The 27,574-nt window shown below is 43.3% G+C and overlaps 1 protein-coding gene across 1 annotated transcript in view; it reads left to right on the forward strand.

Moving 5' to 3' along the window:
* The first annotated feature begins 614 nt into the window (after positions 1–614).
* LOC126198989 (myogenesis-regulating glycosidase-like) overlaps positions 615–27,574 on the forward strand; it is a 210,321-nt gene continuing 183,361 nt past the window's right edge. The window contains exon 1 of the mRNA XM_049935658.1: positions 615–855. Within this exon, the coding sequence (XP_049791615.1) occupies positions 840–855 (16 nt within the window). The 5' untranslated portion in view covers positions 615–839. The remainder of the gene's footprint in view (positions 856–27,574) is intronic.

Consider the following 27,574-nt stretch of genomic DNA (forward strand, 5'->3'; position numbering starts at 1 on the left):
AATATTGCCCCTCCTCCTCCATTATCAATTAACTTGCAAACTTTAATTGCAGATGACTGTTTGGAAGGGCCAAATATTCAGCCAGATATCTTACAGGTGCTGCCCACAAAGACTTGATTGATAATACTCATCCAGAAAAGTCACAGGCTGCATCCCGAAAAATAAAGTTCAGTAAGACGAAAGGGCTTCAGCTCATTTCAGTCGGCTTACGTAAGATGCACTGGATGATGGTACAAACCATGACATGTGCTTTAGTGGGGAAGGCCTAGGTTCGTCTCCGTGCATTACCCCTATTTTAGTTCGTTTATTTGTGAGACAGTCTGAGGGAACTACGTTTATGCAGCAGTCATTCCTAACGTCACTGTGCTATTTCGTACAAGATCTTATGAATAGTCATAGCGTCTTAGATTACTACCGTAATACATCGTAAGTTCAAGTGAAGTCTCCAGTTATCATAACACTGCGCCCACAGTCTTACGTCAGTGGCTCGGTGCATGTTTTGAGCAGGCGTTATACTGGATGATGTATCTGCACACGACCTTCGACCACGCCTAACAAAATAATTGGTTCCGTGTACCATGTAACGCATTTCACATTGATCCACCGTGCAGTCAAGTTCCCGCTCTTCTAGGGGAACCGTTCAGACGTGCCGCGAGTGCTCTCTCGTAGTACAGCGACTTTATTGCAGATCTTCGCAGTAAAATCCCGTCAAGTGCGTGATTAACAGTCACAGGATTGAGTTAACACAATGATCTACATGTGAATGCCAATTCTTCGTGCAAAGTTTCGTGCTTGATGTGTTTTTCTGGTGATTGTCACAGAAACTGCTGCGGTGGCGTATGTGGAATTCTTCAAGTAAGTGTTCATGCTTTGCTACATACATAACAGTAATAATTCCCAGGAGACTTTATCAACTATAGTTGCATCTTTGTAACATCTGAGATTTTTAAAGCTCGTAACATTGTGTGCAGGCTAAAGTACCTCAACAAACAATACGCTACTGACTCGTATGTGTGGCGCGTCTTGCAATTTTTAAAATACCAAGCAGACTAAAACAGCATTCAGAGTAACGGCATAAAGCGGTGTAGGTGCTGTTTATTTCCAGAGCAAAATATTTTCGCGAAATCTTACGCATTAAACGCATGTTGTAAGGTTTATATTGGACGTAAATTAAGGTAACAACTTGGAAACAAAACTTCTAGATGAAAGACAATTACTTTTTAAAGCAAGCTTACAGAGGGAGAAAGACTTTGAAATTAAAAGAAAGTGTAATGTAATGCTACTGATTCTTCAGCATGTCGTAAGACGCTACGAAGTTTTATAAGTAGGACGGTGACGTATACGTGTCGGCTGATGTTACGCGGCTATGGTAGTTTATCGCTCGGCCTGTGGTGGCAGCACAAAGCAGGCGCTGTGGCTCTGTCATCTGGCGGAGAAAACGGGAACCGACAGCACACACAGACGCGTGCTGTTATTTGGTAGGTAGGGGCCTGACCACGGAAACGGGCAATTAGCCAGCGGAGTGGCCTTGCCTTCTAGTCGTAGGGCAACGAACTGCAGTTAGGCGCACGTAGAGCAGTTGCTGACTGCCTGATATGCCGCAGGAGGTGTAGTAGCATCCATCGCTATTCTAAATGAAAGTTTACGTAATTGTGAATCATATAATGAATCGAATACAGAGAATTTACCGATGTGAAGGTACATTAAACCTCTGGTGCCAGTCCATCGACTGGCGCTTGTTAAACCTATGTGAGATTTACTCGTTTTCTGAAGTCGTTGTCCTTCCACTTTAAGTCGCAAAAGTTGACTGCTCACATAATAGTCTTTTGTACAGGGGTAGATAAAAAATAGAAACATCAGATCACAACATATTACCATACCTAATACGGTGCAGGGAAACGGCATTTGAATCGGCTTCCAGTCGGAATGGATAAAAACATGGAATCTTATACGATAGCACGTGCAAAACAGTGGCAAGTACAGGTAACCATGACGAAGGATCGATAGGAAACACACGACGTTCTCTCCTAAGCAGACACAATGCCTGTTTGAACAGCGGCTCCGTCGTCTTTGAACACAGCATCAACCTTGAGGAACAAACATTGCACCACAGCGTGCATCTGATCAGCCAAATCGTCGCATAAACCTTGGCAGTATTCGAACTTGCAGAGCAACCATGGGTCCCATCAGTACCATAGTACGGATTCGAAAATCATTGCCTAAACCGCACCATGTTTAACTCTTGGCACGTAAACTGGTACTGGCAGAACTGAAGCTGTGAGAACGGGTCGTGAGTCGTGCTTGGGTAGCTCAGATGGTAGAGCACATGCAAGCGGAAGGCAAAGGTGCCGAGTTCGAGTCTCGTCTGGCAAACAGTTTTAATCTACCAGGAAGTTTCATATCAGCGCACACTCCACTGGAGGGTGAAAATCTCATTCTGGTATGTGGTCACTCCATTTTCTTTAACATAGTATCATCAAAATCAAAGACGAACTGTCAAATGTTACTGCAGCACGTTTTTAGCCACATGTAATGTTATATAACAATTTAGACAAGGAAATGTTATTGTGGTACTTAATTTGTATGTCCACAGTTATGCTTTAGCTGTCCAATGTAGTTACACAGCAACTGCACGCTTCCGGAAGGCGTCGCATTGTTTTCGCTTATATATGTTCTATAGTTGCGTAATACAGACAATCTGGACACTGATATACCATTTTGGCACCTAATTGTGAGAGTCTACAGTAAAGTTTTAAGCGTCTAGTGTGAGCTACGCAATAACAGAATTCTTCCAGTTACTGAAAAATGTTTTCTAACATATCTTCTACAGATGAATAGCACAGACTATTTAGGCAGTATTAACATTCATGTAACCACTGCGTGTGTGTATTTATATATTTTTTATAATAATACAGATGTAGGAATACTGTAAGTTACATGTTGTTGTTGTTGTTGTGGTCTTCAGTCCTGAGACTGGTTTGATGCAGCTCTCCATGCTACTCTATCCTGTGCAAGCTTCTTCATCTCCCAATACCTACTGCAACCTACATCCTTCTGAATCTGCTTAGTGTATTGATCTCTTGGTCTCCCTCTACGATTTTTACCCTCCACGCTGCCCTCCAATGCTAAAGTTGTGATCCCTTGATGCCTCAAAACATGTCCTACCAACCGATCCCTTCTTTTAGTCAAGTTGTGCCACAAACTTCTCTTCTCCCCAATCCTATTCAATACCTCCTCATTAGTTACGTGATCTACCCACCTTATCTTCAGCATTCTTCTGTAGCACCACATTTCGAAAGCTTCTATTCTCTTCTTGTCCAAACTAGTTATCGTCCATGTCTCACTTCCATACATGGCTACACTCCATACAAATACTTTCAGAAACGACTTCCTGACACCTAAATCTATACTCGATGTTAACAAATTTCTCATCTTGAGAAACGCTTTCCTTGCCATTGCCAGTCTACATTTTATATCCTCTCTACTTCGACCATCATCGGTTATTTTACTCCCTAAATAGCAAAACTCCTTTACTACTTTAAGTGTCTCATTTCCTAATCTAATTCCCTCAGCATCACCCGACTTAATTTGACTACATTCCATTATCCTCGTTTTGCTTTTGTTGATGTTCATCTTATATCCTCCTTTCAAGACATTGTCCATTCCGTTCAACTGCTCTTCCAAGTCCTTTGCTGTCTCTGACAGAATTGCAATGTCATCGGCGAACCTCAAAGTTTTTACTTCTTCTCCATGAATTTTAATACCTACTCCGAACTTTTCTTTTGTTTCCTTTACTGCTTGCTCAATATACAGATTGAATAACATCGGGGAGAGGCTACAACCCTGTCTCACTCCTTTCCCAACCACTGCTTCCCTTTCATGCCCCTCGACTCTTATAACTGCCATCTGGTTTCTGTACAAATTGTAAATAGCCTTTCGCTCCCTGTATTTTACCCCTGCCACCTTCAGAATTTGAAAGAGAGTATTCCAGTCAACATTGTCAAAAGCTTTCTCTAAGTCTACAAATGCTAGAAACGTAGGTTTGCCTTTTCTTAATCTTTCTTCCAAGATAAGTCGTAAGGTCAGTATTGCCTCACGTGTTCCAACATTTCTACGGAATCCAAACTGATCTTCCCCGAGGTCGGCTTCTACCAGTTTTTCCATTCGTCTGTAAAGAATTCGCGTTAGTATTTTGCAGCTGTGACTTATTAAACTGATAGTTCGGTAATTTTCACATCTGTCAACACCTGCTTTCTTTGGGATTGGAATTATTATATTCTTCTTGAAGTCTGAGGGTATTTCACCTGTCTCATACATCGTGCTCACTAGATGGTAGAGTTTTGTCATGACTGGCTCTCCCGAGGCCATCAGTAGTTCTAGTGGAATGTTGTCTACTCCCGGGGCCTTGTTTCGACTCAGGTCTTTCAGTGCTCCGTCAAACTCTTCACGCAGTATCTTATCTCCCATTTCGTCTTCATCTACATCCTCTTCCATTTCCATAATATTGTCCTCGAGTACATCTCCCTTGTATAAACCCTCTATATACTCCTTCCACCTTTCTGCCTTCCCTTCTTTGCTTAGAACTGGGTTTCCATCTGAGCTCTTGATATTCATACAAGTGGTTCTCTTCTCTCCAAAGGTCTCTTTAATTTTCCTGTAGGCAGTATCTATCTTACCCCTAGTGAGACAAGCCTCTACATCCTTACATTTGTCCTCCAGCCATCCCTGCTTAGCCATTTTGCACTTCCTGTCGATTTCATTTTTGAGACGTTTGTATTCCTTTTTGCCTGCTTCATTTACTGCATTTTTATATTTTCTCCTTTCATCAATTAAATTCAATATTTCTTCTGTTACCCAAGGATTTCTATTAGCCCTCGTCTTTTTACCTACTTGATCGTCTGCTGCCTTCACCACTTCATCCCTCAGAGCTACCCATTCTTCTTCTACTGTATTTCTTTCCCCCATTCCTGTCAATTGTCCCCTTATGCTCTCCCTGAAACTCTCTACAACCTCTGGTTCTTTCAGTTTATCCAGGTCCCATCTCCTTAAATTCCCACCTTTTTGCAGTTTCTTCAGTTTCAATCTGCAGTTCATAACCAATAGATTGTGGTCAGAATCCACATCTGCCCCAGAAAATGTCTTACAATTTAAAACCTGGTTCCTAAATCTCTGTCTTACCATTATATAATCTATCTGAAACCTGTCAGTATCTCCTGGCTTCTTCCATGTATACAGCCTCCTTTCATGATTCTTGAACCAAGTGTTAGCTATGATTAAGTTATGCTCTGTGCAAAATTCTACAAGGCGGCTTCCTCTTTCATTCCTTCCCCCCAATCCATATTCACCTACTATGTTTCCTTCTCTCCCTTTTCCTACTGACGAATTCCAGTCACCCATGACTATTAAATTTTCGTCTCCCTTTACTACCTGAATAATTTCTTTTATCTCGTCATACATTTCATCTATTTCTTCATCATCTGTAGAGCTAGTTGGCATATAAACTTGTACTACTGTAGTAGGCATGGGCTTTGTGTCTATCTTGGCCACAATAATGCGTTCACTATGCTGTTTGTAGTAGCTAACCCGCACTCCTATTTTTTTATTCATTATTAAACCTACTCCTGCATTACCCCTATTTGATTTTGTATTTATAACCCTGTAGTCACCTGACCAAAAGTCTTGTTCCTCCTGCCACCGAACTTCACTAATTCCCACTATATCTAACTTTAACCTATCCATTTCCCTTTTCAAATTTTCTAACCTACCTGCCCGATTAAGTGATCTGACATTCCACGCTCCGATCCGTAGAACGCCAGTTTTCTTTCTCCTGATAACGACGTCCTCTTGAGTAGTCCCCGCCCGGAGATCCGAATGGGGGACTATTTTACCTCCGGAATATTTTACCCAAGAGGACGCCATCATCATTTAATCATACAGTAGAGCTGCATGTCCTCGGGAAAAATTACGGCTGTAGTTTCCCCTTGCTTTCGGCCGTTCGCAGTACCAGCTTTGTAATATTTCTGGGTTATTCAGCCATCATATTAGGCTCCAGGAAGCTATTCCCAGGGCAGTGGAGATGCAAGAAGCATAGAGATGACGCAATGTGGGATGAGGTACCGGTGACAGATGTTAGATTCGGTACCATTCCCGTGAGAAAGACCGGTTCGGCGGTAGGGCGCCAAAACGTTAAACTTTAGTTGCTATTATTAATTAAGTTACATACATTACCTATTTCTGACGGACATTTTCCATGCGTAAATAACATTGTAAGCTTTGTAATATTTCTGGCTTATTCAGCCATCATATTAGGCTCCAGGAAGCTATTCCCAGGGCAGTGGAGATGCAAGAAGCATAGAGATGACGCAATGTGGGATGAGGTACCGGTGACAGATGTTAGATTCGGTACCATTCCCGTGAGAAAGACCGGTTCGGCGGTAGGGCGCCAAAACGTTAAACTTTAGTTGCTATTATTAATTAAACCTGTCATCCAAATTACTTCATTTTTTTTTAAATAAACATCTCTCAGCAGCCAGCTATCAATCAGTCATTTCAGAATTATTACTAAAACAAAAGACTGACGATATTACTGCCGATGCACTTCGGTTGCGTTCGGGTCACGCCTTGCTGGCTTGGCGCGCGAAGTGTCTCGGGCAGTCCGTCTCTCCAGTTCTGACCGTTCCAGTAGACAGGCATGTTGTCTGCTGTAGCAGTATCTATTTCATGCAATTTTATTTACTACAGTTCTGACGTCGCTAGGTACAGACATGTTGTCTCTAATAGTAGTATTTGATTCATGTAATTTTATTCTCCAGTAGACAGACATGTTGTCTGTGGCAGGATGTATTTCATGTTATTTTAGCCAGATATAATGACCGTGGAAAGATATGTTCAATACGTTGTGATCAAGAATAGTTTATCGTGTCTATATCAATAAAAACGCGAGTGGCATCCCAAATGAGTTTTAGTTTATTCGAGGCAGCAGTTCCTTGCGAAGTTAATTTCAGCCTCAAGAAAAGGAATCCACGACCTGCGTGCTATTTTCTGTGCTGGGGACATCAGGTTAGTGAAGTGTACAAGAACTTATGTATTCCACACAAGACAGTGGAAACAACTAGGCACCTCACGTGTACCGCATGCACAGTACAAATGTGCTCAGTGACACGTCATCTGCAGTAATGCAGAAGCGGTAAAGAAGGATGAAAGTATTAACACTATCTCACATGTATTTCCTTTTTTCTTGCTGTAGCTTAACAGATATATTACTTTCGATAACTTTTGTACAGTTATGGGAGAATAATGCAGACCATTTAGTTGTTGAAATGTTTAGTTTGGAGTTACGTTGCACCTTACACCAAATGTGGTACGATAATCGGACTACGCGAGATGACAAGTGTAGTTTCACCGGTAGGTTCTAAATCTGCATCTTGTCGTGTCCTGACGTAGGTGGGAGAGGGAGAAAAGGGGTTACTGGTCAGTCTGCGCTCTCGAGCGGCACAGAGAAGAAGGCAGAAGGGCAATTCACAGTGAAGGCATTTGACTGTTTTATTCTATCTGAGCCAACACTGGTATAGGCATTTACTAGAAATGCAGGTGGTGAGACTCGATAGGGAACTCGCTGTGGAGACTCTTGGACAAACAGGGTTTTGAAATAGTTGTTTATTCCAGACAGGACTAACTAATACACTGGAGGGTAGTTCTAGGGTTAGAAAAAGCATGAATAATACTGTTACAACACAAGCCAATGCAGAAGTCCCAGGAGTGGATGCTAACCACAGTAGCAAACACTGGCAGCATCTTAAGGCAACAACTTAGTTGCAAAACAAAACATACTGAATGTGACACCGTTCACTGAGGCACTCCAAGTGAGAGAGCAGATGCGGAGCTGGACCGAGGCAGGAGTCGACGGACGCGGATTTGGCGCCCAGATCGTCTGACTGAGAACTACGCCAAAAAGCGGAATCTAGGGGTTTTAAAGGCTCGCGTGGGGGCTCTGTTTCTCCCACTTAAAGCCACCCACCAATCCCGTAGGTCTCTTGCAGGCGCCTCTCAATCACGGTTTAGTTAGGTCCCCTCTACTGCTCCTAAGGTGGGGATGTTAATGCAGTTGCGCTAACTAAGTCCGTATTTGGTATCAACATTGTTCAGCTGAACGGTAAACGTAACAGCTCTGCCAAATAAGGCTTGCAACATTATAACAATAATGTCATTTAGCCCCGCCCTTCGGGCTCTCCGGAGTAGGGACTGCTAGGTAAACAGTTTTTGGCGTTTTCTCTCTCTTTCTAACCCTTATGAGCCTACTGTTTCATGTTAACTCGTTGGAGAGTATCTAGCGCCCTGGGACTGCGTCTTGGGGGGGGGGGGGGGGTGTCCGCATTTTCGCAAGGCTCTCCCCTTACGGTTTACTTCATGTAACAATATCTTTCCTAGCTTCGTCTGCCCTCAGCATTCATTGTCTCTGCTTCCTCGCCTTGGAGCGCCTGTCCTTTCTCACAGCTTCAAGATAACACTACAGTAGCAAGGAATAATATATTACAATCTGCATATATATATATATTCCGCAAGTCACCTTGAGATGTGTGGCCCAGTTTTATTGTACAACTGTCACTTCCTTATTTCCTGTTCTAGTGGCGAATGTTTTACTGGAAGAACGATTGCTGGCATAACCTACGTGTGAACTCGAGCCTCTCTAATTTCATCTGCATGGACTTTTCGTGAGATATAAGTAGGAGGAACGAGCATATATATTAACTCTTCTATAAATATACGCTTTCAGAACATTAACAACAAACCACAACATGATTCAGAATGCCTCTCTTCCAGCGTCTGCAACCTGAGTTAGTTGATCGTCTCTGTGACGCTTAATAAGTGAACCTGTAAGGAAATGCGGTGCACTTCTTCGGATCTTTTCCATTTCTTCTGTCAGTTATTTAAAATATGGATCCCACACTGACGAGCAATATTCAAGTGTTGGTTAAACGAGTGTTTTGCAGGCCCCTTCGTTTGTTGATTGGAAATTTGTCGTAAGGTCTTATGGAACCAAACTGCTGAGGTCATCGGTCCCTAGGCTTGCGCACTACTTAATCTAATCTAAATTAACCTACACTAAGAACAACTCACACACACACACACACACACACACCCATGCCCGAGGGAGGACTCGAACCTCCGACGGGGGTAGCCGTGCGGACCAAGACAACACGCCCCAGACCGCTCGGCTACCCCGCGCGGCCCTTTGTTGCTGAACTACATATCCTGAGGACTCTTCCGATGAACCTGCCTAGCATCTGCCTTAGTCACGATTAATTTTATGTAGTTATACCATTTCTGATCTCTCCGTATGCATGCTGCTAGTAACCTATGGAAGTCATTGCTTCCAGTGACTGTTCTGCAATTATGTAGTCATAAAATAAGTGGTCTCTCTGTTATGTTTGCATTACGTAGCATTTATTTATTGAGGATCAACTGCCATTCCCCGCATCATGTATTGATCCTCTGCAGGTCCTCGAGCATATAGCTACGTTTTCTAGGATCGCAGTAACTCTGTATACCACAGCCTCATCCACCAAAAACTTCATGGATTTTCCGGCGGTATCAACTAGGTCATTTATATATGTTGTGGCCCCGCGGCATGTCCGAATTTACTTTTACATACGAAAACTTCTCTCCGTTCAGAATGACATGCTGTTTTCAGTTTGCTAGAAACTTTTCCATCACGTCACTCAATTGGTGTGATATTGCGTACGCTCGTATTTTTTTTTTTTTTCATTAGGGGACATTCAGTATGGTATGAAATACATGTTGGAAGTCAGGACACACGGCATCTGTCAGGACTCGTGCATTTGCTGCTTTCTGGGTCTAGTGGATGAACACAGCGAGCCGGGTTTCGCACGATCGTTGCTTTCGGAACTGATGTTGGTTCCTACAGAGGAGTTTTTCGGCCTCCATAAATGTCACAACATGCGAGTATAAAACATGTTCCAAAATTATACAGCTGACTGACGTTACAGACATAGGCCTGTGGTTTTGTGCGTCTGTTCGGTGGTCCTTTTTGGCAACGGGAATTACAAATGTTTTTTCCAGTCATCAGGGGCACTTCGCTCCTCCAAACACCCACTGTACACTGATGCTAGACGAGTGGCAAGTTCTTCCGCATACTCTGTGTAGAATGGAACTGGCAACCTGTCAGGTTCAGTGGCCTTCCGTCGGATGAGTGATTTCACTTGCTCTCCTATCCCACTGACAGCACCAGTGGTATTCCATCTGTTGAGCATTTTCAGTTGCTTTTCCGTCCCACTGAAAGACGTGCACTACATTCACCATTCAGTGCTCGTATTTCATATTCCTATTCCCAGCATTCTGGTATTCGGTAAAATAATAATTCAGGCAATATTAATAATTTCTGTGGGTTGCCTGATTTATTCGACGATTTTTACAGCTTGTCCCACGCTGATCTGTGAGAGGAGCTTGGCACTAGAAATTTTCTTTATTTATGGGCGAGGGCAGCAGTCTTCCTAGCAGCTTCCCGTTTCCCATCCCTTTTCCGATCGTCAGGGTAGCACGTGGTGTCGCTTGAACATTCAGTAGTGGCCAAAGTTTCTCCTGTTCTCAGTTCCCCAACCTGCCTTACCAACCTTGTAACCGCTATTTCTGCTCGATTTTAACGTCGCGAGGTCGCCTCCCTGTGAAATTCTGGACCTATGATTGGCCAGTTCACGTGCGCGCCCGTTTTTCGCGGGTAGGCGCCAACCGCCCTCCGTGGGTAGATAGTGGACCAGTTGTAGTGTGACCGTGCCGGAAACCGGATGGTGCTGCTTCCAGGATATGAAATTTTGTAAGCATGAGCGCCGACGTGCACTGTAGAATCGCGCCCTGCAGCCGAAAGGGAACCTTATAGGTCATTGTGAATGGTTTCGCGTCTTGCGGGTTTTATTGCTTTAGTACGCGAAGCTACCGAGCGATTCACGCACAGTAGTATCTTCTTAGTCTTTGGCTGATTCATGGTGGTGGTCGTTGCATGCCTGCAACCCCTTCCTTTACTAAATGGGATTCTAATTGATAATACGGCGATCGTTACTAAAATTCCTTTTCTCCTGCTATCGTGGCTTGTTACAGGCAGTCTGCTGAACTCTAATCTTTCTTCCCCTACCCCCATTTGGTTGTATTATTGTTTAATTTTTAACTATTTAATAAATGAGTCCTTTAATCTCACATTCTCTCTCTTTGATTGCGTGAAATCACCCCTAGCGTAACAGAATAATGCAGAACTATAACGGTTGCTATAAGGTCGTGCAAGTCTCGCGCCATTAACGATAGTATAAACATTCAATATCACGCGCCTGGCACGACCATTGCACGCAAGGCACCGATAATAGTAATGATCATTTTCAGTTATTCCCCATTGATAAACTGGGAAATGTTCACGACTCAGTGTGAGTACGTGAGCAATAAATCCACTTGATGTGGTCGAAGTAGTGGCCTCTCTTTTACCTTGCTCGTTTAGACAAAATATAAAAAAATCACAGCCCCTACAGAAAGGAATAGTAGTAACCTGTAAAATAAAAACGAGCCACCGCTTTTACCATGGTCAATTATTTCTATATTAGCCATTTTGTTGTCCGTGCAACAATTTAAAGCAGGTACTACGGTACGATCTTATTCTATGAAACAATTCTGGAAAAAGACACTTAGTATATCGACCTTTTCTGTGTCGTTCTCTGTTTCAATGCTGTTATAGTCACAGAGTGGATAGATGGCTTCGACCCGTTTTCTGTCAAGTTGGTCGGCAGAATTTTACTTTAGAATTCGTGCAACGCTTCACACATAGCCTTGCTTATGCAAATGTTGTGTTCGATCAATTTTGTCTCTCTTTGAGAGTCTGGGTATGTTTTAATTTTCACTGAAGCTTTCTTTGCTTTCTTAGCAGTTTTCCTAGTCTGTCCGATCACAGCAGATCTTTTCCACCCCTCACAACTTTGTTCGGCATATACCTGTCTAAAGTGTATTGTACAGTGCTCTTGAACTTTATCCGTTGATACTCAACGTTGTTAGTGCTGGAGATAAAATTTGTACTGGCCGCTTAGGTAATATGAAATCTGGTGTTCTTGCGAAGCAGAACGATTTTCCTGCATTTTTTTATAGTCCGATTTCCAACCGTATTTTGTGATGTAACGGCCTTACGAGCTTTGATTCCCGGTTCTAGGCCGAGTCTTAAGGTTAGTGTCTGTTTGTCACCAACAGGTTTAACATATTATCCTCACGAGACGGTTCTCTAGTTAACTGCTCAAGATAATATTCGGCTGAAGCGCTTAGTCTATAGTGGGTAAGTTAAAATCTCCTCCTAAAAGCATAACATTCCCAGGAAATTTACGCGAGACATTCTCAAACTTTCCCTTAACTTCTCCGCCAGAAGACACATGGTCTATAGAAATATCTGATGACCATGTTTGATTCATCTTTAAGACTTTCCTTCACCAAAATTATCTCGCGTTCGGAATTAGTTCTAATCGCGCTATTTTGTATAGAAGCATACCTCCACATCCAGTGTTCAATCTATCTTTTCGACATACACCCTGTTGAGAACTTATAATTTCATTGCTATCGGCATCTGTTTTCAACCAGCTATCTTACCCTGGTACTAACTAGGCATTGCTCCTGTTATTGAGATTACTTCTGGAACCTTTCTACAGACACTCCTGCAGTTAACGAATACTATATTGACGTTTTCCTTCTGCGATATATTCTGAGGAATGCACTCAGGAGGCGTCTTATCGGACGTGTGGAGGGATTTCTTTACCCTAAAAAGCCCTGTGGGCATGTCACATGTACCCCGCTATCGTAGTAGCCGTTTCCTGCGTGTAGTGCATGCCTGACCTAAAAAAAGGGAAAACGTACAATTCCCGACCCGATAGCCGAGGTCAACCAATTTGCATCAGATACCATTTCAAATCGTGTGAGTGGTTTGGGCTTCCTACTCTGTTCCAGACGAGAGGACTACGATCAGTTCTGGAAACGATACTGCAGAACGGTAGCTAAGGTTCCGTACTGCAGGCGAGGTTAGTTGTCTACAGAACAAAAACCAGGCGCTGTTGGAAATTAGGAGGGCCTCGAACCCATGCGGCAACCGTCATTCAGGCCAACACGAGCCACGATTTGCAGGCAGGTGCACCTAGTGCGCTGACTCGCAGCCAGCAGAGCCTCTTCCACATCTAGGATGACATCGTTGCCCCCTCCCCCCCCCCTTCATGCAGGCAAACAGGGTGGACATTTGCGTTATTTCCCAGCACGCCCACTATTTTCGTGAATGGCTCCATAAAGTGCCTAACTTTGGAACTCCCAGTGACAAGTAATTACCCTTGGAGCCTGTCCACACTTCTCAGGAAGATCGCCCGCAGTCCCAACAGGCGAGGTGTCCAGTTCTGGCTCCGATGTACCTTCAGCAGCAGGAAATACCTCAGACCTGTTTGTGACACAAAAGGGGCAGCCATGAAACCAAGGGCCATTTTCAACATCGGCCCAAAGGTTGGCGACACCGCCACTGTTCGCCAATCAACGAAAGCTAAATGTTGTCATGCTTGCGAGCTGGATGACGCAATGGCATCAGGGATCCAGGCGTCTCGGGTGCCGAAATGTCATCTCAGCCCAGGAAGCAACTGAAAGCCTGTTTACCATGACCAACACTGCTAGCCGGTCTTTATGGACGTTGAACAATCCCACCTATATCCATACAAAATATGCACAGTCCTTGTCCATCGCTAGTCAATTATTGTGTGAACCACAGGTAATGGGACCCAGATGGAGGGAATTGAAACAACTCGACACAAACGATCTAAATATATGAAAACTTATAATAGAAATGAAAAGCACTACTAAAAACAGCTAAATAATTAGTCGCATTTCACTTCTAATCAGAAGTAAGTCAGACTAACAGTAAACCGAACGTTGTATACAACCTATGTACAAATGGTAATCTGCTGCTGCTGGTGCTGCTCCTGACTCGGCTCTGCAAGAGCGCTGGATCTCACCAATATCTGTTTAACGTAAAAAAAGACTTCACATGCTACAAGACACATTATTTCTATAAATACATGTTGTTGTTGTGGTCATCAGTCCTGAGACTGGTTTGATGCAGCTCTCCATGCTACTCTATCCTGAGCAAGCTTCTTCATCTCCCAGTACCTACTGCAACCTACATCATTCTGAATCTGCTTAGTGTATTGATCTCTTGGTCTCCCTCTACGATTTTTACCCTCCACGCTGCCCTCCAATGCTAAATTTGTGATCCCTTGATGCCTCAAAACATGTCCTACCAACCGCTCCCTTTTTCTAGTCAAGTTGTGCCACAAACTTCTCTTCTCCCCAATCCTATTCAATACCTCCTCATTAGTTACGTGATCTACCCACCTTATCTTCAGCATTCTTCTGTAGCACCACATTTCGAAAGCTTCTATTCTCTTCTTGTCCAAACTATTTATCGTCCATGTTTCACTTCCATACATGGCTACACTCCGTACAAATACTTTCAGAGACGACTTCCTGACACTTAAATCTATACTTGATGTTAACAAATTTCTCTTCTTCAGAAACGATTTCCTTGCCATTGCCAGTCTACATTTTATATCCTCTCTACTTCGAGCATCATCAGTTATTTTACTCCCTAAATAGCAAAACTCCTTTACCACTTTAAGTGTCTCATTTCCTAATCTAATCCCCTCAGCATCATCCGATTTAATTTGACTACATTCCATTATCCTCGTTTTGCTTTTGTTGATGTTCATCTTATATCCTCCTTTCAAGACACTGTCCATTCCGTTCAACTCCTCTTCCAAGTCGGGGAGAGGCTACAACCCTGTCTCACTCCTTTCCCAACCACTGCTTCCCTTTCATGCCCCTCGACTCTTATAACTGCCATCTGGTTTCTGTACAAATTGTAAATAGCCTTTCGCTCCCTGTATTTTACCCCTGCCACCTTCAGAATTTGAAAGAGAGTATTCCAGTTAACGTTGTCAAAAGCTATCTCTAAATCTAAGAATGCTAGAAACGTAGGTTTGCCTTTCCTTAATTTTCTAAGATAATACGTAAGGTCAGTATTGCCTCACGTGTTCCAACTTTTCTACGAAATCCAAACTGATCTTCCCCGTGGTCGGCTTCTACCAGTTTTTCCATTCGTCTGTAAAGAATTCGCGTTAGTATTTTGCAGCCGTGACTTATTAAACTGATAGTTCGGTAATTTTCACATCTGTCAACACCTGCTTTCTTTGGGATTGGAATTATTATATTCTTCTTGAAGTCTGTGGGTATTTCGCCTGTCTCATACATCTTGCTCACCAGATGGTAGAGTTTTGTCATGACTGGCTCTCCCAAGGCCATCAGTAGTTCTAATGGAATGTTGTCTACTCCCGGGGTCTTGTTTCGACTCAGGTCTTTCAGTGCTCTGTCAAACTCTTCATGCAGTATCTTATCACCCATTTCATCTTCATCTACATCCCCTTCCATTTCCATAATATTGTCCTCAAGTACATCGCCCTTGTATAAACCCTCTATATACTCCTTCCACCTTTCTGCCTTCCCTTCTTTGCTTAGAACTGGGTTGCCATCCGAGCTCTTGATATTCATACAAGTGGTTCTCTTCGCTCCAAAGGTCTCTTTAATTTTCCTGTAGGCAGTATCTATCTTACCCCTAGTGAGACAAGCCTCTACATCCTTACATTTGTCCTCTAGCCATCCCTGCTTAGCCATTTTGCACTTCCTGTCAATCTCATTTTTGAGACGTTTGTATTCCTTTTTGCCTGCTTCATTTACTGCATTTTTATATTTTCTCCTTTCATCAATTAAATTCAATATTTCTTCTGTTACCCAAGGATTTCTATTAGCCCTCGTCTTTTTACCTACTTGATCCTCTGCTGCCTTCACTACTTCATCCATCACAGCTACCCATTCTTCTTCTACTGTATTTCTTTCCCCCATTCCTGTCAATTGTTCCCTTATGCTCTCCCTGAAACTCTCTACAACCTCTGGTTCTTTCAATTTATCCAAGTCCCATCTCCTTAAATTTCCACCTTTTTGCAGTTTCTTCAGTTTCAATCTGCAGTTCATAACCAATAGATTGTGTTCAGAATCCACATCTGCCCCCGGAAATGTCTTACAATTTAAAACCTGGTTCCTAAATCTCTGTCTTACCACTATATAATCTATCTGATACCTTTTAGTATCTCCGGGATTCTTCCAGGTATACAACCTTCTTTTATGATTCTTGAAGCAAGTGTTAGCTATGATTAAGTTATGCTGTGTGCTAAATTCTACAAGGCGGCTTCCTCTTTCATTTCTTCCCCCCAATCCATATTCACCTACTATGTTTCCTTCTCTCCCTTTTACTACTGACGAATTCCAGTCACCCATGACTATTAAATTTTCGTCTCCCTTCACTACCTGAATAATTTCTTTTATCTCGTCATACATTTCATCAATTTCTTCATCATCTGCAGAGCTAGTTGGCATATAAACTTGTACTACTGTAGTAGGCATGGGCTTTGTGTCTATCTTGGCCACAATAATGCGTTCATTATGCTGTTTGTAGAAGCTAACCCGCACTCCTATTTTTTTATTCATTATTAAACCTACTCCTGCATTACCCATATTTGATTTTGTATTTATAACCCTGTAATCACCTGACCAAAAGTCTTGTTCTTCCTGCCACCGAACTTCACTAATTCCCACTATATCTAACTTTAACCGATCCATTTCCCTTTTTAAATTTTCTAACCTACCTGCCCGATTAAGGGATCTGACATTCCACGCTCCGATCCGTAGAATGCGTTTTCTTTCTCCTGATAACGACGTCCTCTTGAGTAGTCCCCGCCCGGAGATCCGAATGGGGGACTGTTTTACCTCCGGAATATTTTTCCCAAGAGGACGCCATCATCATTTAATCATACAGTAAAGCTGCATGTCCTCGGGAAAAATTACGGCTGTAGTTTCCCCTTGCTTTCAGCCGTTCGCAGTACCAGCACAGCAAGGCCGTTTTGGTTAATGTTACAAGGCTAGATCAGTCAATCATCCAGACTGTTGCCCCTGCAACTACTGAAAAGGCTGCTGCCCCTCTTCAGGAACCACATGTTTGTCTGGCCTCTCAACAGATACCCCTCCGTTGTGGTTGCACCTACGGTACGGCCATCTGTATCGCTGAGGCACGCAAGCCTCCCCACCAACAGCAAGGTCCATGGTTCATGGGGGAAGTATAAATATATATTTTTAATAAATAATACTGATGTGAAAATACTGTGAGTTACAACCTTTCTGCTTTTTGACAAACACTACGGACGTAGAAACATCATTGACATAAACATTCTCTGTGTACGTTGTTGATGAAGATTGCGTATTTCTGACAGTTATTCTACATGAGTAGATAACGCATTAACGCCCGCATCTCGTGGTCGTGCGGTAGCGTTCTCGCTTCCCACGCCTGGGTTCCCGGGTTCGATTCCCGGCGGGGTCAGGGATTTTCTCTGCCTCGTGATGGCTGGGTGTTGTGTGCTGTCCTTAGGTTAGTTAGGTTTAAGTAGTTCTAAGTTATAGGGGACTGATGACCATAGATGTTAAGTCCCACAGTGCTCAGAGCCATTTTTGAACGCATTAACGTAAGTTAGGTACTTGGTAATTATAACAGATTTGGAAATAACATAGTGAATCTTGACATGAACATTATGTGTTAATGATGAAGCTTATGTGCTTTTGACAGAAATTTTAGATGTAGAAATATTGTACATTACACACGTTATATATTTGACAGACATTTTAAGTGTATGAATTACATTAAAATGTTAATGTATCACGCTGACGAAGGTTGCGCATTTTTGACAGAAATTTTAAATATGAAATACTGTAATTTGCACCAGTGCTGTCAATATCTTTACGTATCACGTTTCTGGCAGTGTGGGACTTGTGCTTTAGTCGCCATGGCTATATTACTTCCGCTTTGTTTATTTTTAGCCACTCCCCCTTTCCTTGTATTGGTCCTACAGTTGTTCGAAGTCAGCTTTGCTCATCAAGATAAATCTCTTCGTTTTCAGTGATTTCCACAGGATGTTCTGAGAGGTACAAGTCTGCTGAAATTGCGTCTCCCCTTTCATTGTCCTGGTGAGATATGAGAAGTTCATTTTTTTATTTATAAGGCTACTTATGTTTTGGTGGAAGACACTAAATGCATTTTGTTCAATGTCTTTGGTTTTCTTCAAGCTGCAGCATTTCGTGGTACCAGTAACTGTTCAACTGCAGTTATATTTATTCTGCAGCTACGACCGAAGGTATGGAGAAAGACAGGAAATCACTGGGCTAGGATGGATACTGGTTTGGTCACACTGGTTCTTCTGGCAATTAGTAATGCAAGTAGCGTCTTACCAGAAGCGTTCAGATGCAATACAGTGTCATGTATGATATGACTGAGCGAATGGTGGTGCATCAATCACACACATATAGGAACGCCATTCTCCCTGAAAGATTTTCCAAGCCCTGCATAAAACTTTTCCACAGAACGCTTCATCTAGTGAAGAGCGTACTCAGAAATCTGCCTGAGGTCATCCACAGTTCCATAATTAAGGCTACACTCCAAATTGTTACCTGTACCTTCTACTATAATTGCTTGATCTTCTTTTCCGAGATCATTCCCCAACGAGCCTAAACCATTGATGACATCAATGCGCCCCTTAGCTGACTTAAAATACTAATTACCATTTCTCAAAGAATTCTGAATAAGTTCTGAGATTACATTCTGGAGACAACTAACGAGCACTAAAATCTTTTTCTTGTTCTCACAATTTTCTTGGTCACTTTCTTGTACCCTATGCCGTGTACTGTGATACTGCTTCGGAACTAATCGGAATGTATAAATGCTTTGGCCCCCCAGTCTTCAAAGTTCTTATGCCATTGGTGACAACTAGACAAAACAATCAGACTTGTAACATCTTCAGGATCTTTTCTATGATTTGGAATGCGTGACTGTAACCCAGTCAGAGCCAACGCTACTCAAAAACGGCAGGCTCTTCTTGCGCCACTCTCACATTAGCTGGAAGTTTCAAGATGAGCTGCTCTTTTTATAATATTGTGTTGTGGTAGTGATAATCACTGCCTCTCCAGAAATGGCTACATGAGCGCTGCGTTATTTATATCCCAGATGAAAATAATGTTGCCTTCCTTACACTGATCGCATCTCCGTCAAGACTACGGCACTTTGTATAGTTACCCACTCTGACAGTCAAAGCACTAAGGCAAAAACCTTTGTTCAAAGACAGATAACACCTAAGAGTGTTCTAAAACGGTTTTTTATATAATTGGCTGAAACTGAGATTAATTTAGTGACTAGCATGTTACATAATTTAATTCTAGCGTATCTTTTAATGTTATACACTCCTGGAAATTGAAATAAGAACATCGTGAATTCATTGTCCCAGGAAGGGGAAACTTTATTGACACATTCCTGGGGTCAGATACATCACATGATCACACTGACAGAACCACAGGCACATAGACACAGGCAACAGAGCATGCACAATGTCGGCACTGGTACAGTGTATACCCACCTTTCGCAGCAATGCAGGCTGCTATTCTCCCATGGAGACGATCGTAGAGATGCTGGATGTAGTCCTGTGGAACGGCTTGCCATGCCATTTCCACCTGGCGCCTCAGTTGGGCCAGCGTTCGTGCTGGACGTGCAGACCGCGTGAGACGACGCTTCATCCAGTCACAAACATGCTCAATGGGGGACAGATCCGGAGATCTTGCTGGCCAGGGTAGTTGACTTACACCTTCTAGAGCACGTTGGGTGGCACGGGATACATGCGGACGTGCATTGTCCTGTTGGAACAGCAAGTTCCCTTGCCGGTCTAGGAATGGTAGAACGATGGGTTCGATGACGGTTTGGATGTACCGTGCACTATTCAGTGTCCCCTCGACGATCACCAGTGGTGTACGGCCAGTGTAGGAGATCGCTCCCCACACCATGATGCCGGGTGTTGGCCCTGTGTGCCTCGGTCGTATGCAGTCCTGATTGTGGCGCTCACCTGCACGGCGCCAAACACGCATACGACCATCATTGGCACCAAGGCAGAAGCGATTCTCATCGCTGAAGACGACACGTCTCCATTCGTCCCTCCATTCACGCCTGTCGCGACACCACTGGAGGCGGGCTGCACGATGTTGGGGCGTGAGCGAAAGACGGCCTAACGGTGTGCGGGACCGTAGCCCAGCTTCATGGAGACGGTTGCGAATGGTCCTCGCCGATACCCCAGGAGCAACAGTGTCCCTAATTTGCTGGGAAGTGGCGGTGCGGTCCCCTACGGCACTGCGTAGGATCCTACGGTCTTGGCGTGCATCCGTGCGTCGCTGCGTCCGGTCCCAGGTCGACGGGCACGTGCACCTTCCGCCGACCACTGGCGACAACATCGATGTACTGTGGAGACCCCACGTGTTGAGCAATTCGGCGGTACGTCCACCCGGCCTCCCGCATGCCCACTATACGCCCTCGCTCAAAGTCCGTCAACGGCACATACGGTTCACGTCCACGCTGTCGCGGCATGCTACCAGCGTTAAAGACTGCGATGGAGCTCCGTATGCCACGGCAAACTGGCTGACACTGACAGCGGCGGTGCAGAAATGCTGCGCAGCTAGCGCCATTCAACGGCCAACACCGCGGTTCCTGGTTTGTCCGCTGTGCCGTGCGTGTGATCATTGCTTGTACAGCCCTCTCGCAGTGTCCGGAGCAAGTATGGTGGGTCTGACACACCGGTGTCAATGTGTTCTTTTTTCCATTTCCAGGAGTGTATATTCTGCGTACTGTAATTTGTTGACGAAAGATAATTTTATAAACCTTAAGGAACTGAAATTATTAACGAAGCATTACAGTCACCCAATTAGTAAAAGCAAATTATTTGTTTTAATGGTCGATTGGTGAAGATTTTATGATGTATTCTGTGATAGTACTAGCGGTAACTGCTTGCGTAGTTACTCTTCCAAACAGCATTCCGTATGAGCAAATCCGTTGCGTCTTTACCTGCAGTCACTCATACTTTAAGTACTTGGGCTTTGAGCGATTCTGTTTAAAAAAGACCGCCCCGATGTAGTCATAGGATCGAGACGCGCACGTCTGCTTTCACGACCCGCAGCTAATTTACTGCAAATGATAACCTGCAGCTGTGATGCCGCAGTCAAATAGTCTATGCACTGTCTAGAATTGCGAACTAATAAAATACACAGAAAAAAAGATAATTAACAATGTAATAACAAGGGTTCCATTCTAACATCTGTAGTTGATGCAGACGACAGAAAAAGTTGAATACTGTCTGTTCAAGAACAGACATATCAAATAAGCGGGAAATGGTTCTTCGAAAGTCACTTAAAGTACAAACAAAAAAATACCGCATTCAAGTGCAGTAAAGTTACTTTGAGGGCGTTACGAGAATAGTAGCAAAATCCCCAAACCAAATAATCCATTTATTGCCCATTGCGTGATCACAATACACGGAAGATTTACCAGCTCAAAACTGTTTATAGTTCAACATGGTGATTTGCAAATTAACACACATGATACAAAGAGTAACAACTGATATACTGTCTATTCTCAGTTAGAATCTTAAACGGAAGCACATTCAGACCTCTCGAAACTCTCTTCAGAAGTTATAGAAGAGGCTTTTCACCGTCCAGAATCAATCACCTACACTATCGAGTACCATTCGTTACCATAGACTGATCTGCCTCCTTTCAGCACTCGAGACCAAGTGTCCAGAATCGCTCCTCTGAGCTCTTCCAACGTTCCAGTCTCTACTTGACGCCCGTAGTGTTCCGCTACTTTTCCATTCGTTGAAGGTCTCACCGACAAAAATATTTCGTCATGAAGCTCTATAGACGTGATCTGGCTCCAGATGACCATTTTCCCGCGCAAAACTAGTAAATTATAAGAATATTTAAGTAAAGAAAACTTATAAACTTTCAGTCACACCCAAACCATTCACAATAAACGTAAGCAAATGTTTGTCCACAAATAAATAAGCCAGTATCAAATGGTTCAAATGGCTCTGAGCACTATGCGACTTAACTTCTGAGGTCATCAGTCACCTAGAACTAATTAAACCTAACTAGAACTAATTAAACCTAACTAACCTAAGGACATCACAGACATCCATGCCCGAGGCAGGATTCGAACCTGCGACCGTAGCGGTCGCTCGGCTCCAGACTGTAGCGCCTAGAACCGCACGGCCACTCCGGCCGGCTAAGCCAGTATCCTTGCACAAATGCACTCGTGATAAATGACAACACATTGTCATTAATTATTATCTTAACAATTATTTGTGCTTTGTTGACATAAGCATTTTTTGGTTTTCTTTTCAGGTTCTCTTTTCAGCTGTGGTGTCTGCTAACACGTGTAACCGACCACTTTTAATTATCACAGCTAATTAATAGCACTGCCAGTCAACATTTAAATAAAATTATTGGCAAAATACAAAACTATTTATTAAATAAATATAGAGGTATTGACAAAATAAGAAGTATTCAAGATGCATTCATTTGGTGTAAATCTGGCGGCTACAATGTTATGACAAAGATTTGTATGATAAAAAATGATTTAAGCACGTACTTAATCAATAAATAAAATAGATAACGACATGCAACTTTCACAGATGATTCCTGTAGTCCAATGCTGTCATCTGAGATATCGTTTTATGAAACCGCATGAAGCGATTAACATTTGTTAATTCAGTGGTTCACTGTGAAGATGTTTGTACACTGTGATATATTAACTTCTGTAGTTCTAAAGGTATTGAAATTATTGTTGTGCCACTGGATTGCCTCATGTTATTGAGATCGCAGATGTATTCAAACGTGCACTAATATCTGACTGTGAGTTATTATCCAGTCTCAAGAGCTGTAGCTTAGCCATCTTTAGGAGAATGACCATCCGCCATTTCTTGGAGCGTCTGCTGCACTAAGGCCATGCGAGTATCAGCCGTCCAAATTCCCTCCCAACTGCTGGACTTTCCCCATTTTAGGCGACGCGGTTAGTCTTTGTTGGTGGACTCGCTAGTACCGGTCACCCAGCCGGAGGCCAGAACTGGTACAGTGCACCCTGAGACCTGGGACCGCTTGCATTCATCCATGCAAGAACTTAATCTTTCCTCGTAGCAGTTCCAGGTAGCCGATTAGCTCATCTACATACGCGTAATGTAAAAATTCGCATTTTAACTGCTTCAGAAACGGAGGTTAGGTTGGTTCATAACCATCAAACAATGGAGATATATCATAATACCTGTTGTCGAAATAATATACAACTGAAGAACGAAAGAATCTGCTACACCTGCCTAATATCGTCTAGGGCCCCCACCAGCAAGCAGAGATGTCGCAACACGACATGGCATGGACTCGACTAATGTCTGATGTAGTGCTGGGGGGAACTGACACCATGAATCCTGCAGGGCTGTTCATAGGTCCATAAGAGTACGAGGGGCTCGAGATCGCTTCTGAACAGCATGTTAAATGGCATCCCAGATATGCTCGATAATGTTCGTGTATGGAGAGTTTGGTGGCCAGTGGAAGTGTCAAAAATCAGAAGAGTGTTCCCGGAACCACTATGCAGCAATTCTGGAGGTGTGGGGTGTCGCATAGTCCTGGTGGAATACCTAAGTCCGTCGGAATGTACAATGGAGATGGGATGTAGGTGATCAGACAAGATACTTACATACGCATCACCTGTCAGAATCGTTTCTAGACGTATCAGGGATCCCATAATACACCAACTGCATACGTCCCACACCATCACGGAGCCTCCACCAGCTTGAACAGTCCCCTGCTGACTTACAGGTTCCATGGATTCATGAGGTTGTATCCATATCGGCACACGTCCACCCGCTCGATACTATTTGAAACAAAACTCGTTCGACCAGGCAGCATGTCCCCAGTCATCAACAGTCCAATGTCGGTAATGACTGGCCCAGGTGAGGTGCAAAGCTTTGTGTTGTGCAGTCATCAAGCGTACACGAGTGGATCTTTGGCTCCAAAAGCCCATACCGATGATGTTTCGTTGAATGATTCTCATGATGACACTTATTGATAGACCAGCATTGAAATATGTTGCAATTTGCGAATGGGTTGCACTTCTATCTTGTTGAATGATTCTCTTCAGTCGTCGTTGGTCCCATTCTGCTGGATCTTTTTCCGGCCGCAGCGTTGCTTTACCGGACCTAATATTCAGGTACACTCTCGAAATTATCGTACGGGAAAATCCCCTTCTTCGCTATCTCGGAGACGTTGTATCCCAACTTATGTGCACCGACTGTAACACAACGTTCTAACTCACCTAAATCTTGATAACCTGTCATTTTAGTAGTAGTAACCGATCTTCAACTGTACCAGACACTTGTTGTCTTATACATAGTGTTACAAAAAGGTACCTGCCAAACCATCAGGAAACATTCCTCACACACAAATAAAGAAAAGATGTTATGTGGACATGTGTCCGGAAACGCTTCATTTCCATGTTGGAACTCATTTTAGTTTCGTCAGTATGTACTGTACTTCCTCGATTCACCGCCAGTTGGCCCAATTGAAGAAAGGTAATGTTGACTTCGATGCTTGTGTTGACATGCGACTCATTGCTCTACAGTAGTATCAAGCACATCAGTACGTAGCATCAACAGGTTATTGTTCATCACGAACGTGGTTTCGCAGTCAGTGGAATGTTTACAAATGCGGAGTTGGCAGTTGCCCATTTGATGTATGGATTAGCACGGGGCAATAGCCGTGGCACGGTACGTTTGTATCGAGACAGATTTCCAGAACGAAGGTGTCCCGACAGGAAAACGTTCGAAGCAATTGATCGGCGTCTTAGGGAGCACGGAACATTCCAGCCTACGACTCGCGACTGGGGAAGACCTAGAACGACGAGTACACCTGCAATGGACGAGGCAATTCTTCGTGCAGTTGACGATAACCCTAATGTCAGCGTCAGAGAAGTTGCTGCTGTACAAGGTAACGTTGACCACGTCACTGTATGGAGAGTGCTAGGGAGAACCAGTTGTTTCCGTACCATGTACAGCGTGTGCAGGCACTATCAGCAGCTGATTCGCCTCCACGGGTACACTTCTGCGAATGGTTCATCCTCTATTAATACGGGTTGGCTCTCCTGCCAATCCACAAAATTTTCTTTCTTTGTATGTGAGGAATGTTTCCTGAAAGTTTGGCCGTACCTTTTTGTAACACCCTGTATAGACGTCTCCGACCGCAGCACCGTATTCTGCCCGTTTACATAACTCTGCTTTTGAATACGCATGGCTGTATCCGTTTCTCTGGCTCTTCAGTTTATTATGTCTTAGCTTTGATGTGCAGTAGCGATGCGACCTATTACCTCACTGTAATGGGTGTTACGAAAGAAGGATAGGTGTGTTAAGGTTTCTACAGCTGAAAATGAACTAAAATTAGCCTTCTGTAACTCCTGAAGTGTAAACAGCAACGTCATAACTCTTAATTTAGGTAATCTGGAAAAGAATCCAATAATGAGACTTTTTCCATGTGCTTCACTTTACCTTTATTTCCTTCACAAATTGGGTTACGAAATTTAATAGAATAGACAAGATAAAATTCAAGATTAAGCAAAAACCACGCTTAACTGACATGGTCAACGAAGTTGGTTCATGTAGGCCTCTGGGGCAGTTCCTTGTACGGAGTTTATGGTTTGAAGTTATTTTGTCAGCCACTTTGTATATTTGGCATTTGTTGAGTACACTTCTGTTCTAAAATTGTGCTGATAGCGTCTGCTTGTCGATCGGCCTTATCACTGAGATATGCCTTTCGATATTTTTATCACAGTCAAGCACAGAATCTATTTAAGAGAATATTCTTTTGCCGCGAAATACGTCTCCGATGTTCTTATCACAATGACGTACAGCATCCACTCAAGAAAAACGTAGCTATCTGTGCAAATCACGCTATCGCAAATTCAGATATCATGTAATCTGCAGTTCTGAGCGATAGTGAGAACAATAGATGACTGAATGAACCTTCATCCGGAAATTATAATTACATGGAGAAAAAATTGTTGTGGTAGGGACTTTATGGCCGCCGTGTGAAATTTATCAGAGCAAATCCATTGCTGTCGCTGCCGAACCAGCTCGGACGTCATTAGAGATGTCACACTGGCTCAAAATGGACCAAACTGGATGAAGGCAAAGGATATGATTCTATGAAGTGACTATGGTCAAAATGATCTTAGACGATTTAGAAAAGAGTAGAAAATTCAAACAAGGACAGCTCCCCATCGCATGAATTCCTCCTCTTTCCTTTTTCCGTTTCACATTCAAGGCCAGTGTCTGACACGTGGGTGACAAATTACTTTTGGAAAGTACACACATGTTTAAAGTTGTTCCACTTTACCTCCTGTTTAACTTATTTTATATAAAACTGATCAAAATATTGATTCTTCGTGTATTTTTAAAAACATTCTCGTTCAATGTCTCACATGTAAGAAGCTAAACTAAACTCCGTCCGAACAGGCTATGAAGGCCCAACGGTAGCGACCGGCAGCCGTGTCATCCTCAGCCCACAGGTGTCACTGTTTGCGGATACGGAGAGGCACGTGGTCAGCACACCGCTCTCCCGGCCGTAGGTCAGTTAACAAGATCGGAGCCGCTACTTCTCAATCAAGCGGCTCCTCAGTTTGCCTCACAAGGGCTGAGTGCAGCCCACTTGCCAGCGGATCTTGCTCGGCAGACCGGATGGTCACCCACCCAAGTGCTAGCCCAGCCCGACATCGCTGAACTCCGGTGATCTGCCGGGAACCAGTGTTACCACTGCGGTACGGCATTTGGCACATGTAAGACACGAATATTCATATCCAAGGAACTAAGAAACATCAATTACAGTAAAAAAATGAGCGTGTAAATATTATCAGCCTGTCGAGATGTGAAAGGGTAGAAGTAGAGACAGCAAAAGTGAAAATCTGTATCTATATTTGCATCTATAATCTGCAAGCTACCGTATGGAGCATGGCGGAGAATACTTTGTACCACTGCTAGTAATTATCTTTCCTGTACCACTCGCAAATAGAGCGAGGGAAAAACTGTTACATGCATTAGCTCGAGTCCTACTTTCTCTGATCTTATTTTCGTGGTCATTCTTGGTCTTCATGCGAAACGTATGTTGGCGGCAGTAGAATCGTCTTGCAGTCAGCTTCAAATGGCGATTCTGTAAATTTTATCTGTAGGGTTCGGCGAGAAGAACGCTGCCTTCCTCCAGGCATTCCAATTTAAGACCACCGAGCATCTCCGTAATACTCGCTTGATGATCGAATCGACGGATAAGGAACGTAGCAGCGCATTTCGGAATTGCTTATATATCTTTCTTCATTCGAACTGGTTGTGGATTCCAATCACATTACTGTTCCATACGTTATCTCCTTCACAGATGAACCACAATTTCCTAAAGTTCGTCCAACAAATTTAAATCGATTTTCGTCTTCCCTGCTACCGTCCTTACGTGCTCGTTTCATGTCATATAACTTAGTGACGTTACGCCTAGATATTCAATCGACGTAACTGCG

The sequence above is a fragment of the Schistocerca nitens genome, chromosome 8 (assembly GCF_023898315.1).
Source record: "Schistocerca nitens isolate TAMUIC-IGC-003100 chromosome 8, iqSchNite1.1, whole genome shotgun sequence".
NCBI classification, from domain to species: domain Eukaryota; kingdom Metazoa; phylum Arthropoda; class Insecta; order Orthoptera; family Acrididae; genus Schistocerca; species Schistocerca nitens.